This window comes from Acanthaster planci, linkage group LG02 (genome assembly GCF_054643075.1).
Source record: "Acanthaster planci isolate LZ-2023a linkage group LG02, COTS_SCS, whole genome shotgun sequence".
NCBI classification, from domain to species: Eukaryota; Metazoa; Echinodermata; class Asteroidea; order Valvatida; family Acanthasteridae; genus Acanthaster; species Acanthaster planci.
The window spans coordinates 13,824,920-13,843,241 of record NC_141778.1 but is presented as its reverse complement, the minus strand read 5'-3'; the positions used below and the strand labels follow the sequence as shown (position 1 = coordinate 13,843,241).

The window sequence follows — 18,322 nt, the reverse complement described above, 5'->3', positions numbered from 1 at the left end:
AAACTTAGCTCTTCATCAAACACTTCCAAGGGCCCATTCAGCTATGGTACACCAAGCTCACTAAGTTTCGTTTAATTCAAGAAAAATGCAATAAGTCTTACATTTTGGTGCCGCGGTTTCATCGTTATGCTGTGTGGTACTAGCCTTGTTTCAAGGCATCTGTGCGGATTGACAGACTGAATTCCCCACGTGTGCAATAAGCATATGTATGAGTATGAACTTGTCTGCGCCTTGATTTCAATGCTAGTACGGTGCACCTGTGAATGGTGAATGTGAGTACCGTAACGCGCTGCTGCACCTGCCAGCCGCCCCTGCACACTTAAGGCTCAAGGACCCGACAGCGCTTGCAAGTATCAGTACCGGCGCAGCACGGACAATCCTATCATGTGGTACAGTGGTGTAATTTAGCATGTTGCCAGCATAATTTGTTCATTAAAAGCAAGCATTTCAACAGAGTTTGGTAGGCTTTTATTTATGGTTCTTTGCGGAAAGTTTTCTTTACTTTTAAAGCCATTCTTGGTGGGAAATTTGGTAAGTTCCGTTTCAAGCAGTAATTTCCATTTCAAAGTGTTGATTTTGCAAATTCCGTCCATTTTCCGCGTTCGCGGAAAATCATTGGCCCTCCTTGACACATCTGATATATGGCATTGTAATTTCCGAACATATTCTCTAATTTCCAAGAATGATGAATTAATGCAAATTACATGTACCTGCCAAACAAATAAAGATACATGTTGTTGGAAATCAATTTCAGTGATATTTCCATGTCAAATTACACAAATCAGGTGTAACAGAGACACAAAAATGTCACACTTTTGGACCCCGCATTTTTAGAATGACCCAATTTCTGTGCTGGTTCAGTAGATATTGGCCAAATACACAATGCACTATCAGGCATGCAAGGCTGCCCTCAATATAGGATCTGCCTGATGCTGACTGACCTCATGAGCTTCTCCTGAATGCCAAACAGCCCCCTCCAGAGTCCTTGAAAGGAGACTCTGCATGGCACCAAAATCTTATCTCAAAATAAGAAACAATTCCCAGAAATATTGACGACTGAGACCCGTCCACATCTGAGAAAAACCATGTGTCATTTAATATTAGACACCAAGGCATTCCAGAGATGATCCCAACCAAAAGTTACGGTCAGTGATAATGGTCACTTGTATACCTGAAAGAGACTTGTGTGCGAATGGGAGAGAAATTCTTGGATGCCATGCCATGCGAAAAATGTACATACGACCAACCGTAGTGAGGGGCGAAATTGAAAATCTAGAAGACATTATCTTCAAGTCCAGCTGAGTTATCCTGACCGTTTCTGGCGACCATTCTGAAATAGGTTTTGAGAGGTGTGTCTTTCTGTTTGATCACAACAATCATGGAACTGGATTTAAAAAGTAGTACTATAATCATTAGACAATGATATTAATTACTCTTGGCGGTAAAACCAATCAGCATGTGCAAAAACAAAAGGGAATAACATACTGAAGGAAACAAAAAAAAGTATAGGCACAGGTAGTCATTAATTACTTAATTAGTATTCTTGGATGCTTGTTAGTACATGTTCTGGACACACTCACCATGGACTCTGATTGCACAAATACAGAACACTTTTGTTAATTTAAGATATTGTGGATGTAAGATAATGCATGTAAGACATGTTACATATTTGCTTATGCCTACCGCCCTAAGAGAGTTGGTAACTGCTAATTTTTTTCACCAATTCTGTAAAGAAAACACAAATGTTACAAAGCACTGTGGGTAAATTGCTGCCCTGGTCATGTGACTTCATTTAATCCACACATGCGTGTGTCTATAAACGTTTTCACACAGGGTCACTGGGGAAGGCATCCCTGTCCAATCTGAATTCAGAGGGAGTCAAAAAGGAGTTCAAAGGGAATTCAGAGAGTTCAGAGGTCACCAGCAGCCTTCACAAGGCCTGAGGCCATAAACCAATGTGGTATACACAGGAAGCAGAAGAGGAGGGCCTCATTTTCTGGTCTGGTTCCCACTCCTTTCCAATTTAAACATCAATGGAAGAATCAGGCACCCTCCTGATTTTGCTCTCACTGTCAGGCTGTGTATCTAGCGCAAGGTTTAGGTCTTTGCCAGCAATAAATTGGAGAAGAGAAACAACAGATGCAGCCATAGCTCTGGGAGTTCATTTTGGACATCACCTTTGGCAAAAGCCTCTTCTCCTAGATTTGTCCACAGCATTTTCATTTAGTTGGTAAATAGTTCACATGGCCCAGTGACATATAGCATTAGTACCTTTCACATGCCTGATTTTTTATAGGCAAAACACCTGTTGCGATACCGATATTTTGTACACGGAGTCCATAGAACAGTGTCTCTTTAGATCTGGTTTCCTTACTTTATTCCTACATGCAAAAACAGCTAAGTGACGACAAATACACGCAACTCGTGACAGAAGCAGTTTTACAACAATTACAGAAACCAGCCCAAAAGAAAACTCATTCAAGAAAGTACCTGTCACAGGGCATCTGCGCTTGTGTCTTCTCAGAGCATTTCTTGTGACATATCAGCTGGCACACTTGGCATTTCAAGGCATACTTAGTCCACACCTATCATACAAAACATGAAGACTCTTCAAATGTACAAGATACATCCTTCCTGACTGGCTTTGAGCCGGAACAACATTCCAGTAAAGGAATTTGCGCTGTGGTTTATGAAAGACACTGAAACATTTCCCAATGCATTCTCTGCAAAATCTTAGAAAAAACAAGTTTTACTGCCAAATTTTGATTAAAATAGGAAAACGCTTCAACTTGAAGGCAACTTTCTGCTCATTGTGAAAGGGCTTCTAAGCAAAAATCACAACCTTCTTATCCCTTCTTTTCATTTTTCTTTCCCTTGTATATTTCAAGATGAATTATCTGCCCATCAGTGCTTACTCGATGAGATTACTCAAGTTCTGTTCCAATTTTATTTTCTTCGGGTCTTTCTACCTTTTTGTTGCAGAAGTCACATCTTGTTGGCACTGAGAAGTGAGTTCCCACAAACCTATGCTGCAGTCCTGGAAACAAACTGTGATTAAGACAAAACAATTTGATGCAATTAGAATTTAATATGTTGTTCTTTGTCCTTGAGTCTAATGACAATTCCTTACAAGAAGAATTGGCAGAAAAACATAACACATCAGATATTCTGACGGTATTACACATTCTGACTTATCAAGCTTTTTCTTCCAAATTTCCTGTGAAAATGCCTAAATTCTCTCTAATTTCTGGCACTGCGGCACCTTCAGTGTGACATAACCTAACAAAACTGTTCAGCAAGTCAAGCAGTCACTACTGAGGTTCAGGCCTTTGAAAAAATCTTGCACAATTAAAATCAACAGAGACCCTTCACTTTTTCAGCCACAGAGACCTTCAATAGTTCCTTCTGATTACATAGGACCCAGTCACCAAGTTAAGGCAGATATTAATATAAACTTACCAAACTGTACTGCTTTGAAGGAGTTACAAGTAGGTACTTACTTGAGTTCGTCAGGCCGTGTGTGCTTGTGACCTTTGGCCTTATTCAGCGCCTTCCATCTCTCCTCAGCCACCATGGTGTGCTTGATCTGCTGCTCCTTCAGCACCGTCTCGGTCATGTCGATCTCCTCCTTCGAAGGACGTTGCTCGCCAGATGGTGTGTGTTGGAAGAAGAGGGTGATGTCCCCGTAACAGAGACGACTCTCGAACCCCGAGTGCTGGTAGAGATGTGACTGGCCTGGGAGACGGCTGGGTTGGGACAAATAACAAATTGTTTCCTCTAAGGTCAAATGTTCTTTAACCTGCCTATGCTGAAGTCACTCTTTGGGTCACCTGGTAAACACCTCAAAGAAGCACAGCTGTGTCGTGTTGTGCACTGCACTGCACCAACTGTCCCTCACAGGAATATCAGATTGCACTTTTGTGCTGCCCATCAACTGTGCCTCGCCGTTTCATGGCCATAATTGTGCAGTAAACCAAATGCAGTGAAGAGGACTGCACAAAAGACCCTGGGTCACTTTGTGCTGGCAACCAACTGTGTACACACTGAACTTGTGCATGTTTGTGTTCCATATAGAAAACACATGCAAGAGCCTGACTGTGGGCACTTGTGCATACATGTATTTGTGCTGTAAAACCAAAGGAGGATTAATACACCATCATATAAACAACACCCCCTCACCCATGGGTCATATTCCTGTCATTCATACACTCAAGAGTACACTAATGTTCACAAGAGTAGCACTCTGGACTACAGCCTTTCAGTTTCGTCTGGATCTGAATTTTGAATTTTCTTTTTAATTAGGTGATACGAAAGTACGGCGGAAAAGCCTAGGGCTTGTCATTCCATTTTAATTCCAGTCACTTACGTGGCACCGGCCCTCTGTTCCGGAGGGTGTAAGTTGCTAACAAGGCAGTATTCCCCGGCCTTTGTATTCAGGCACTGCAGGGCTACATCCATGAGTGGCACGCAGGTGTAGCCAATCAAAATGTCTTTACTTCCCGGTGACAGGGGGATGCGATTCCACACGCAGACGTTGAGATAGCGGTCCGACTCATCTACCTCAAAAGTGAAAGTTTCGTCCCAAACCGGTTCCTGACACAAAAGAGAGCATAGTTTAACACTGTGCGAGCCAGAATATGTATTTCCTAATCGGACGCCAACATTCCACTGAATTTGGTGGAAGTGAGCGGTACGTGAAAGTTAAGCCGTCCAAGACTTCGGCACTCTTGACATGCTTGATTACACAGGAGGGTGGCATTTTGAGGAAGAGACATGTAGCAGAGACTTCCATACCACTGCTACTACACTGCCCCTACATTGCCCAAAAGCCACGCACAGATGCTCTTACTTTGTGCAAATTCAAACGAAAATAAGAATAGTATTCAACCATCAAGGATATTTCAAACTGCACAGTGTTTTGTAGTGTTTTCCAGTTTGCAATGGCTGTTCAAGGAAAAGTTGCATGCCTCTCAGTGGTGGTCATGAAACATCCCTTTGATGCTGTTAAACAATGCCTGTAAAGGGATCCATTGTCTGACTGACAAGCAAAATCTACACTCAGAGAGGTACAGTTCAAAACAAATCTCCTTGAAGCAAATTAGCAAACTCACATCGTATGCAGGAACCAATGCAGTCTCGTACAGATCATCATACCCAGAGAACTCAGAGTTGGCTGGTTCAGAGACAGTTGCCTGGTCTCCTGCAGCAATGGACGCCGTAGATCCAGTAACTGTTGAAGCCGTGTTAGGACTACCGGCCATATCGGACTCGTCCACCAGTGACGTCAAGCTGGATAGACTGACCCTATCCGGGTCGATGTCCACACTGTCTACGTCACCCCCAGCTTGCAAGCTGGCCACCGTGGGGTTCTTTACTGATTTCTTCTTCTTCCTGTCGCCCGGCTTGGCCTGCATGGATTCCTTGAATAGCTTCTTGATGTTCTGCAGTCGGTTCTCGCGATCTGCAGCTGCCGAGAGCTCCCTCAAGGTGGAATAGTCCAGACTCGAAGACAGCCTCCGCACCGGAGTGTCACCGTCTGTCGAGTCCGGGTTACCGGTGCGTCGACGGAGCACCGGGGAGTCTGTGGCAGGGACCTGCAGTTTGCCAGGCGCACTGGTAGTCTGGGCTATTAGGTTTGCTTCATCAGCACTCACTCCAAGTGTCTGCATCATTTTCACGTTTATGAAGTCTTCGTAGTCATTATCGTCTAGCTGTACGTCAATAATTTCCACATTTCTACCCATGCCATCTGTAGCTGTTTGACCATCTGTCTGAGTTAGTACTGGCTGAGCTGGCCTCTGTACTCTCAGTGTACACCTGTAACAAAAATGTTACAAGCAACTGCTTAACACCATTCCTTCATCAATTTGTTTTCAATATCAGTCACATGAGACCAGTCCATAAGTGGGCAATTTATGCAACACTGAGTGGATGATGCTTTATAGTCAATGCAACTGAACCAGTTTGTTCACGGACATGTCAAATCAGCCCTCCACTCAGGAATCGTATGATTTCTCAAAAGCAAAAGCCACACTGTCCACCATGTCCACTGTGAATGTTTTTATCATTCAGTCTAACCTTCTTTTTCACCATGTCATCCCACAGTCTTGATTTTGGTAAATGTGAAGGGTTTACATCACATAAGTTGTTAGAGTCAATGACGTACTCTCACCTGCCTCTGAGGAATGGCTGATATACTACAGTTCAGTCACAGGGGCAATACCACCACCCATAATACATGTATATACACGTACAGAGTGTCATCCCTTGCTTTCAGAAGCGTATCCAGGTTTTGAGTCCAGGGGACGAAATAAGATTTTTTCCTAAAAATGACGGTGCAGATTATTTTTCATCTGTAACAGAACCCTCATCTCCCCCAAAAGGTGGGAGTACCATTTTCAAAATGTTAGCTTTATAAATTCATGAAGAAAAAAAATGGGCAAATTGGCGACAGTTTTAAATTGGTGTATCCAGCAGTGTGGCTGGGGGAGGGTCAAGTTGCTGGATACGCCACCATTGCTCTATCACAGCCATTGCAAAATGCACTACAATAGCACCTAGACATGTTTTGTAGTATCCCACAAATTGTGAGGGTGAGTTGCAGTGCACCATTGAATGGCAGAGAGTATTGAAAGCAATCACCTGAGGATGAGTAAATGGGTTCGTCCATGCTGAGATCTAACACACTCCTAAACTAAAACTGGGAGTCTGCCTGGAGTATTGACATATCGTCTGGCTAACTGGCAGAGAGGTATACTCAGAGAGCAAGGTTTGATGAGATGTGGGGAGAAGGAAAGTGAGAGAAACACACCTATCTTTGGTCTGTTTAATGAGCTTGGCAGCATGTTTAGCTGAAGTTACCCGAATGTTATCCACGGCCTGTAAAACATCACCCTACAAGGAGAAAAAAACAAGCAAACCGGAAACAACAATCTTAATGAAACCACCATGCTTCACAACTGCAAGACTCCTCTGAGCATTTTGATACAGACAAATCTGACAAAAAAAATTAGAAGTCCTCACTGCGGGCCATCCTATTTGCAAGCAGGCAGTGCGCACGCGTTACATTTCTCTCCGACCAGTAAGGTGTTGCGACTTATTAAAGTGCAGGTGCGCGTTCAAGTTAAGACGTGCGCGTGAGTGCGATGGCCCCGTAGGAATAGCTTCTCCTCAGATTTAGCTATGGGTCTGTTATTGGCATGTGCAGACAGGTTCTGTATTCAGTGGCTGTACACACACCTCAGACGGGGTTCCTACAGAAATCTGAAACCAAATTCCTTGACTTTTTCAGGACTTTCCAGGAGTAACAGTTTTTTTTCATGACATTTAATGCCATTTTGCTAGGAAAAGGTATGTGGTATTATGAACTTGAAGACTGCCCAAAGCCACTACTGTACACTGACAAAGACAGCCTATTAATTTATATTATTCCATTATCACATGAAAAGCAGCCTATGGAAAAGGTATTTGGTATGATGAACTGGAAGACTGCCCCAAGCCACTACTATAGACTGACAAAGACAGCTCATTAATTTATATTATTCCATTATCACATGAAAAGCAGCCTATGGAAAAGGTATTTGGTATAATGAACTGGCAGACTGTCCCAAGCCACTACTATAGACTGACAATGATAGCTTATTAATTTGTAATTATTCCATTATCACATGAAAAGCCGCCTGTCAAAAATAACATTTACATATTGATTCTGCTAGCTTTTCCATGACTCTTCTTTCCACTGACAACAGGATTCCAAGACTTTTTTCTTCCAAATTTCCATGACATTTTCATGACTATCAAGGACAACTTTCTATTTCCAGGATATTTTATGACAGTGGGAACCAAGCTCAGAGGACGTCTGGTCCGTGCACAGGAAGTTAGTATTATTGTCAGCCTCAATATTTGAGGTTTCAATTGTTTAATCTCAATGTTTGATCGATTCTTGGATAGCAAAATGATGGTTCCTGGTATTAACTCCCTGCCTATGATCCCATGAAAACAGTGAAGTGGAATTTTTTCGGACCAAAAGTAAGATACAATATTTCACTGCAATTATCAATTTATCTTAGTAAGTAGCAATATTTCTGTGGCACTTTTAGTGGACTGTCAAAACACTGACTAGCAATGATTTTCATGAATACCAACCTTCTGAATCTATTCCTAAATCTAACTCCTCTAAAGGTCATGATAAGAAACCTGTGCCATCAAACATTCCTATGGTCACTCTTGGCCACAGAGAAGTAAAGGTGATAAGGCCACCTCAGTCAAAGGTGTCAGACCAACTCACCTTCTTCAATTCTGTCTGACCGGCTGGGGAATCTCTGTTTATAGATGAAATGACAACCACCAATTCCTGGTACATGTAGCCAGTGCTGAACATCAGACCCACGCGGGGACCACCTTTGGGTAGGTCTACCTCAAACGTCTCACCTGGGAAGCGACGTACAATATCTTCCTGGTTCCATGGCTCTGGATCTGTTGGAGGTAGGAGGGGCAGACTATTTTCAAATAAAACATTATTTATAAGAGGTGTCCTTACTTACTCGTGTTCTGAATGCAATGCCTTCATCACAAAATCTCTAAAAAGTAGTGTGCGTTAAAAAACTCTTTTTTTGGCATTAGTCCCCCTTCTGAGATAGTTGAAAACACACCTATCGTAACAAGCATCAGGGAAATTTGATGTTTATTTTGGTGGCAATCCTCAATGTAAACTTCTGAAAATTTAGTGTTTAACGAAGCATTCAAAATTAGTTTCCACTTTGACGAGAACACTAAGATTGCTAACTCGTTTTGGACTACATGTATGTCACTCAAAATTCAGCTAGTAGAAGTGCACTGCAGTGCTCAAATCCATTACTCAACTTTCAAGTTGATACTCAATACTCACTGATGGACAGCGTGCAGTATATTTCAGACTGTCCTTTTTGAGCAGAGGAAACTGCAAGCCGACTGCACTCAACTATCGTCACGGCCAGCTTGCCGGCAGTGATCTTACTATCATGTACATACACATCAGCGTTGCTGTGCGGAGGGGCAGGCTTGACAAAGAATGGTTGGTAACGCATCTTGTAGTTGGGCAAAGTGTGCTTCTTTTTCAAAGTTTTACGAAGCTGAATGTGCAAAAAAGGAAATACGGAAGCATCAAGCGATCGAATTACCGACAAGAAACAACCTTTCCAAAACGAAAGTTGAAAGAAATATGCTAGGGAAAAGAAAAGATTTTTTGGTCCATAGCTCATTCAAAAACTTTCAGATTGTCCAACCTGACTGACGATAATAGATCCAAGCTTTGGCACTGAGCGGCCTTCAAAATGACTCTCCACTTCAAACTCCACTTCAGGCTCCTGCAAAACCAAAAGTCAAAAAACTGACTTCCTCATACACAGGAAATAAGGAGCAATAACAAAAAGAAGATAAGGAAAGGGAATCTCGGGGAATAAGTCAACCAGGATTTGGTTGTCTCCATGCATCTCTTACAATTTCCACATGCTCAAACTATAAAAAAAATTTTGAGTCCCTAGATAATGTGAAAGAAGGTCACTGAGACAGACCAGTCATCAAGCCCAAATACGGCTGGTTTGTAAAACTAAAAAACAGATGACACAAATGAGACGGATGAATATTGATGAACATGTACATAAATACTACATCTTTGATACTCAAGTTCTATTGGAATGGACATCATGTGCTTCCAGATTCCACATTACATTCACAATCAGCATCGTCAGAGATCAACTGACCTCATAGAATGACATGGACCAGTGTGTGTAAGGATTCCTGCTGAACTGAAGCCTCAGTCTTCCCTTGAGTTTGGTAACAGTCAGAGACACGTAGGCCGTTGTCCCAAAGACCAAGTCGACATCGACAGAGACTCGGAACCCGCCACTGTACTCCAGGTCAGCCGCGATGTCAATCTCCTGTGAATACGTTGAGAAAATGGGGAAGGGCCTCGTCAGTTTGATGTGATCTTTCTTTTTCACTTTCAGTGTTGTATAAAATTTCAACACCAAATGCAAAATAGACCATCCACTCAAAAGTGGTCCTAGCAACATTGAACTTCTTTGGTTAGGTTGGACCACAAATGCTTTATGTATGTATCCACACAGCTACACAATGTAAAAGAGTATAGGGCTTACTATATGTATGAGGGGTATTTTCTTGGTAAATGAATTTGTAACATTTCCAATGCTAGGCCACTTGACCACAAGGTGCATAACTCATAAACGCAGCTTCATGCCTTCGATTGATAACTTCCTCATCTGGCACTTTCCAGTGAGTAATGTTAAGTATACAAGTTACTTCTTCCAAACAAACTAAACTCTCTTCTGACCTTTGTCTGCCTATGCACACACATGAGCTGTGTAACTAACAATACCTCTAAAATTCGGCCTCCTGAAACCACACTGTACATGTATGCATGAACAACAAATATCGACTTAAACTTTGCCGGCATGTGCATTAATTATGTTAATGACCACATTCCAGCACCCACTTCTGAAGCCGTTCATCAGGACTCTCAACCATAAGGCCACTTCTGGTGTATGAATTTTGCCTCGCATGAAAAAGGGTGTTTCACAGAGTTAGGGCACAGCCACCCACACACTGGGGTGGAGATTAGCGTGTACATGTATGTCCTTGAACTTGACAAGTGTCCATGCTGGAGAATTACAGCTCCCAGCTGGCTGATGAGGTATCTGACTGGTGTGCACCTCCGGCATGGGAGCATGGTGCATGTACCGCTGTGGTACATGTACAGTAATGACTAGTACCTGTAACTTCCGGTTACCAAATTAGCTTATCGGGGAAAGTAATCAAAGCATCCAAGTGCTCACATCTGGTACTTCTCTGGGGTCATCTTGCAGACATCGCATCACTGTGACCGATTTGATGGTTGGAAAGGAGGTCCCCAGACAATAATCCTGAACCTGTTGAGGCAAAAAATGGGGGAAATGATTTTAGGCTGAATGGCTGACTGCATTAGCATTAGGATTCTACAAATCTATGATTGAAAAACTATGACTATTTTAAAAGCATATGGACTTAAAAAAATCCATGGAGCTTGATAATTTCAAACCAAAAAGAATAAACATACAGTGCATGGCATGTCCCTATGTGTACATGTACCTCAGTCTTAAGCAACATCGTAATTCATTCTCTGACGGAAAAGCAAATATAATGGTACCCGATCAAGCCTCAGCCAACCGACCAACCACAGAAACACTTCATTATGGATTATAAAGTTTGGGCATGTTCCAGACTACAAAAAAATTTGTACCGCCCAGGTGACAAAGAATGACTCTTTTGACTTCCAAGATGTGCAATTACCCATTTATCACCGTCTGTACCACAATTACATGTGTTCTACTCCATGTGTGTGGTATGAACGTCAAAATACCAGTACTTGAAAGTTAAATAAGTTTGTTTCTAGAGCTCTACCTGTACACGGTGCAAAAATTATTTCAGAAATTCAGACCTGTTTTAAAATACATGAAAATGACATTGAGAAATGTGTTCTTTCAAGTTGGTGTCTATAAAAGCTTGGGAGTGCATTTTTTAAAGTTATTCTTAAATGCATACTATACAATGCATACATAATGTTCATAGACGTATACATGGTACATGTGGACATGTACGTGTTTGCATACACGTGCAGTACATACATACATTGTAAGTGGGAGCTACATCAACATTAACATTTTGTGTCCAGGTTTGCACGGCACAAAGAGCTACAGCAATGATTGCCTCAGATGTAGGTGAAAGTTGGATCTCACACTGGCAATGTTGTTAGCATTCCAGCCAGACATCTACCGTAATTCAATCAACTGATCCAAGTGATTACCGGCAGGAAGTGCAAGCCCTTGCAGCCAATATCTGTAGTGGTTTTGGTTTGGATTTGTTGTTCTTGGGTACATTTATTTGTATGTACGTTACAGATTCACAGGTTGCCTTAGTCTTAGCGTGTACCAATTCCTGTATCTTTGTCGGCTGTAAGGATACTTCATTCGCTGTGGCAATTCCTTGATCTTTCCTGTTTCATTTCGTTTACTTCATTTGTCAGGATATCTTGACACAACAAATGAACAATGGCATTAGATACACAAACCATTTTAGACATGACATGCAGAACACTGTGCAATGTATGTGACATGTACTCGTCTGACATTTAAGAATCATGGTTTCCATCAAGGGGGCTCTCTGACCAATTATCACATTTGTAAATAGAAGCAACTAAAAAAAAAAACAGAATTATGTAAAAACCTTAGAGAAATAATACCTTAATAAAAAAAGCCTTCATTAACAAATCTGCCAGTAAAAAAATCTTCATGTATCCACATGTAGGCATTTTTCTTGAAGCCATCTGCCTAAAATGTGAGCCACTCTGTGAAAATGTGTCATGAGGCCATTTATAATGTTTATATAGAACACTTTGTATTAAAAAGAGCATGTTAAGCAGTTTGTTTTGTTGCATATTGTGTATACGTTTGTCATTCTGAAATCCTGATGAAAATGGACACTGTGTGCGTGAAAAATATTGATGGTTTCCAGTTGATTTCCATGGGCATGTTACTCAAAAGTGGCCGTGGCGACTTGTAACTCATTTTCACAGAGCAGGACACAAATGCAGACCTACACGTTAACTGCTACATGTAAGTAAACGACACATTTATCAAGAGCTCTCTACGCTATGTTCAAGTGATGAGCAGTGAATGGCCAAAAAAACCAAAAAAACACGGAAACTTGACAAAAACAAGTTCTTCAAATGAAAAACAGGGCCTTTTTTTCAAGGATGGATTTGCGCTGGGGAGATGTAAATTAATTTTGGATTTTGCTGTACGCGACGTGTTTTTCAACACTGTATGCTCAGTGTATGCTCCTGAAGGCTTGAGAAAAAAACACAAGCGTACTCGGGTGGGACTCGAACCCACGACCTCCTGCTTACCAGTGCAGACTACTTGAGTGGTTAAGACATCTGCATCAACCTTGCAATAGTTGTTACTATTGTTACTATAGCAAGGTTGATGCAAACGTCTTAACCACTCAGTGTACATCTGATTCAAACCAGCGAGCCAACACCAGCAAGCGAGGTGGTCGAGTGGTTAAGACGTCTGCACTAGTAAAGCAGGAGGTTGTTGGGTTCAAGTCCCAACTGATTTTTGTGATTTTCACAAGCCTTCGGGGCATACACTGAGCATACAGTGTTAAAATACACGTCGGGCAGGGAAAACTCCAAAATTAAGGGCCTTCCTTGTTTTAAATTGCAAATAAAAATAAGTTTATTTCAGGAAAGCTGCAAGCCTTACATGTACTTGTATGTGCAGTATATACCATACAATTATGCACGTACATACATGTACCAGTGAATTGCCAGACATACAAGATATAAGAATAAACCTGTACACTATAGTGAATCATACATTCACGTACAGTACAAGCTGTACATACATGTACATGTATATGTACATGTATATGTACATGTGTCATCCTAATTATGCACACATATATGGTGCCCACTGTTAACTGCACTGATCATTAATGCAACAATTATCAAAATTACTAATTCACAGCTGTTTTGAATGCTTTAAAGTTATTTATTGTACATTGACAGTGTAAGTGAGAAACTGGAACCCACTACACTGTAGACCTGGCTTGCACATAAATGCACATGTATGCCAATAATATTCAAGTAAAATGAATAATTCTACTTGGGCATCTGAACGAATAAAACACCAAAAGACTACAGTACTGTACATGTATACTGGTACATGTACAAATATTATAACATGTAACATCCCCTCAGCATGTGGTTGACATTTTCTGTAAGCATTGATTCTGTACTGAACCATGTATGTTACCTTCACATGCCCTTTCTGCAATCCCGGACCAATTCTCAGCAATACAGTAAATGTCTAAATTTAGACCTCTTTGGTCGGTACCCAGAGAAAGGACAGGAGGAAATGGCAGTCGGGGTTATTGTGAGGGGCAGAACCGATCCCTGTCCGATACAACACCTGCCGCCGACAGGATCGCGTCTCACAACCGTTACTTTACAATTTCTAGCCAGGGAGATATGCAATGACTGGAAACAGTCTCCGAGCTGTGAGATCGTTTTTCCTTTCCACGGTCATTGAAGTGGCAAAGGAAAAAATATGAACCAACCTTTGCTCAGTCTATCATTCAAGTTTTTCCTAACTGCGTACATGTACACTATTTCAGTTAAATGCCTGAAATTGAGATATTACTGCTGTTGGCAAAGGTGTGTCTACGTACATGTATATTTTGTACATGTTGAAGGTGAAATTCAAATGCACAGATGTTATAAAGGAATTCAGAATGAAAAATTTTTATTGACTTTCAATTATTTCTTGTACCTGTTACACACACCCACATGTACATGTACACTGTACATATTCTCAATTGTTGTCAAAAAGATACCAGTAAAACTACGAGTGCTGCATGTGTAAAAGTACATCTAAGTTTCAAATCCTTCCATCTTACAAAATCATCAATATTTTAACAAGCACATAAATCAAATAACACTCCTGAAAAAGTAATTCATGTACAAGACAGTACCTGTACATGTACATAAATGTCCCACCACTATCAACTTGGCCCACGCACTATTTTAAATTATTCCTATATAAATACTTGTAGTAAATCATTCACTTGTAAATGAGATTCAGTCGTTTCTCTAAAGTCATTATGATTTCAATAAAAATGACAGAAAAATGTCATTAATAACTTACATACAGGTGTATGGCATTCAGGCTCATTACAACAGACACAAGCATTTGCTTCTTGATATATTAATTCAACAACATGGATCAGTGATCAGTAGTAGAAGGTTCCTGAAGCCGTTACATGATGATGATTTTTGGCAATTTAGAGTCAGAGGCCTTATGTTTTCCCTTGAAAGAAGTGCATAGCCGTGTAGCACCAGTGTTTCATTGAAACAACACGTTTGAGACTAATTTTATTTTCGGGAGTCGAGATGCAGTCATACGTTCTTCAATTTCATCAATTTGTCTTGCCCCATTTCGTGTTTAAAGCACTATTTTTTCAATTGCCATTTGGTACCATTTTTCAAGGAGGACCTTACATTACTGACAGGACAGTAGTCAAATAATGTTTATTTCTTTTACCAACTTACATGTATGATAAAGAAGTATGTCATTAATCTCCTGGTAGCTATTCAACCTGTAATCCCTTGCGATCGTGTACAGTATGTGTGCAGTCTTCTGCATGCAATATGAACTGGTAGCCGCAGAGGCAATTATCTCTCTCTATAACCCCAAGGGTGTATGTAAAATCGTATTGAAATTGGAGGATTTGGGACTGTTAGGGTTAATATTCCATAGAGCTGCATCTATTACTCCTCAACTGATAATCCTAGCAGCACTGTTTGGCACGTGAACGTTTACCTCATGGTCACACCTCAATTTGATTCAAGGTTCAATTCTCAAACAGTCAAACCAACAGATACCAAATATAAACCTTATTGTTGAAGTGCCAGAGTTTCATAAACTATAAAATAAATATGATATCAAATATATCATAAACTATCGCCTTTAATACTATGGCAATTGATTTTAAACTGCACATGTACCATAACATGCTAAATGAAATCACAATGTTTTTTAATTGAAAGCAAATCAGAAGTAATCCCTCTTCCTTGGTTTAAAAAACAAAACTGAGTTGAATTTATTTAATCTATCTCTGTTTCTCTGTTCTCTTTAAATCTGAATCAATCAGTTTTCACTCCAAGGATTGGGCTATGCTCCATCCCTTTGAAATCACCAATAATAGTATCTATTCGAACTGATTGGTATTTAAAATCTCATTCTCGGCAGGGAAGGTCACTCCGCACGAGTAGGTGTATGCATGAAGCATCCAAACAGACAGGATGGAAACAGGATGGAATCCATGCAGAGGGTGTTACTGCCTTTAATAACCATGGCATTTATAGTCCATGAACAATGTAGGCCAAACATGCCAAACCTTCCACTCATGATTTTATTGCAGAAATGGGGTGTTTTTTTCATTCCTTTCTGATTCTTTTAATGGTCAGTGAAGTATGATGTGAGGACTGGCACTTATTCAATTTTCTAAAGTGCAATGGCTGACATTGTATCTGAAGGAATTATTTAAGCATGCTCATAGAGTTTTGTGTGTAAATGGAAAATAATAATTTGAACAAGTACATTATCTTGTTGCACTGTGAAACGTTCCATGTGGACCACTGGTGATCAAAAATACAAGAAATAATGGATTTCAGATAAGAAAAAGGTAAATGCAAATAAAATAATTCAAAGTACAATTAAAAAATTTTATTTGTAAAAGTGCATGCACATGTACAATATGCAAATCAGCCAACTCATATGGTTTGGGAATATTATTTTGTATCAGATCTGATTCATTATTCATCCTGAGTATCATGCTAAATATAGTACAAACTGCATGTATATTCAGCTCTGCTTTAAAGGTACAAACTCTGAGTTGAGGCAAAATACATGTACATATAATGTACATGTACATGTATGTAGGTACATGTAGGCCTACAGTGTGTACGTTGCAACTGCTGCACACTAATCTGGCCGCATCTGTAAAGACCCCACTGTCATTCAAGCAATGCACTGGGCCACTTTTGGGAACAAAAGGAAATTACATGTATGCAACACCACACAAAATTGGGGCTCTCTTTAAGGGGCAGCAGGCCTGGCTGCAATACTCGGGCTTCTATAGAGGTTGCCTATCAGATCAGTGTAGCACCAGACAGTCATTCGTGTGGGTATAAGCGTCCAGTAAATTAAGATATGAATTTTTGAAGAATTTTGAAAATGGAAAATCCTGGAAAATCACCCAGCAAAGCGTCCCAGATGTACAAACTCCACCTGGCAGGAAGTGGTTAAGAACCGGCCTTTAAATAGTTCTGGCGGAACTAAAAGTGAAATGCCAAAAAAAAAAGGTGTTTCAAAACATCAGTTCCAGACTTACATTAATCTGCTCCAGGATTTTTCCAGCCGTTTTAGTGGTGAGCAGCTCCTCAAATTCCACGTTCATTTTCCTGACGACCCATCGACGGACAAACGCTGCATCCTTGAGCTCCTGGAAGAGGAAGGCTACCAAGACATTGAGAGCATTGCACGATTCTGTCTTGTGCAACATGGAGGAGACATCCAAATCCTGTCAGAGGTAACACAAAAATGAACTCATTCAAAAAAGGTCTCTAAGTACTTTTTCTACTGTCTTTTCGTTTTCAAATAAAAACATCACATGGGGAAAAAACCACAAAAAGAAAACCAAAAATAAAAACAAAGAAAAAGATAAAAAAACCTCATCCCATCAGCCCCCCCCCAAAAGTAAAACAAATCAACAAAGATTTTAGCCTGCCACCTCAGGAGCACTGGACTACATTCATGTATATACAGTTCCAAACCTACATGTACGACCAGCCCTAACTTCGTAGGCATCATTGCTATGGTAAAAACTTTGTACAGGTGTACATGTAAATCCCAAAAAGTCCACCATTGTGCAAGAAGCACATACATGTAATACTTATAATTTAAGTGTATCATACATGTACAAATTTACACTCAATAAATACCATTTACAGTGGCTGGGTTCTACCTGTCTTAATCAGGCAAAATCCTCCCAAAGCTACAAATTAGCCCAGTTTAATCCTTCAATTTGAAAACGGCTTTTCACACACCCTTCAGGGTAAGGATTCATTTTGAAGGAACTGGGGTTCCGGCTTACAACTGTACACGTACCTTCTCTTTTTGGTTAACTTGTAAATTTTTTCTACCCTTGGATTGACTGACTTTACCTCGGGCATCTTCGCTTTCTCATACTGGGCCCGCTGTGGAACGGGCTGCACCTGTTGGTTCTTGTAATACAGGAACACCAGGAACACTTGCATGAGCAGCATGCAGAATGCCCCAAAGAGGACCGCAACAAACACCACAAAGAACATGGCGTGTCTGATTGGATGGCAAGACACACACTGCTATAATTTACGTGACATGGTCGGCGATTGGTCAAGAGTTGCTTGAGTTTACAGACGCAATGTGGCTATCAGTGATCTCTGTTGAAAGTACAGAAACATTATACACTCGTATCAGTTCAACTGTTTCAAGGTTACTGGACTAAAATAATACAGGTTCAGATAATATTGAAGTTTGTTCAACTGTTTAAGCTGATTACAACACAGATGTTTGAGCAGAATCTTGATTGCAAATTATGCAATAATACAATATGTACATCACAACACCCATTTTGGATTTGTAAACATAATTATACTCAAAAAATAACAAAAAATACCGTC

The 18,322-nt window shown here is 40.6% G+C and overlaps 1 protein-coding gene across 2 annotated transcripts in view; it reads right to left on the bottom strand.

The window, feature by feature from the left end:
- The window catches only part of pdzd8 (PDZ domain containing 8), a 28,321-nt gene that overhangs the window by 7,632 nt on the left and 2,367 nt on the right, over positions 1–18,322 (bottom strand). The window contains exons 2-15 of one of the 2 annotated variants that reach the window (XM_022223847.2): positions 17,825–18,082; positions 16,993–17,181; positions 10,833–10,925; positions 9,741–9,917; positions 9,264–9,344; positions 8,888–9,110; positions 8,288–8,475; positions 6,812–6,894; positions 5,112–5,817; positions 4,367–4,593; positions 3,501–3,746; positions 2,970–3,048; positions 2,491–2,585; positions 1,248–1,330 (exon numbers count right to left, since the gene is read on the bottom strand). In XM_022223847.2, the coding sequence (XP_022079539.1) occupies positions 1,273–1,330; positions 2,491–2,585; positions 2,970–3,048; positions 3,501–3,746; positions 4,367–4,593; positions 5,112–5,817; positions 6,812–6,894; positions 8,288–8,475; positions 8,888–9,110; positions 9,264–9,344; positions 9,741–9,917; positions 10,833–10,925; positions 16,993–17,181; positions 17,825–17,971 (2,592 nt within the window). In that variant the 5' untranslated portion in view covers positions 17,972–18,082 and the 3' untranslated portion in view covers positions 1,248–1,272. The remainder of the gene's footprint in view (positions 1–1,247; positions 1,331–2,490; positions 2,586–2,969; positions 3,049–3,500; positions 3,747–4,366; positions 4,594–5,111; positions 5,818–6,811; positions 6,895–8,287; positions 8,476–8,887; positions 9,111–9,263; positions 9,345–9,740; positions 9,918–10,832; positions 10,926–16,992; positions 17,182–17,824; positions 18,083–18,322) is intronic. The other variant, XM_022223845.2, reaches the window with a different exon arrangement.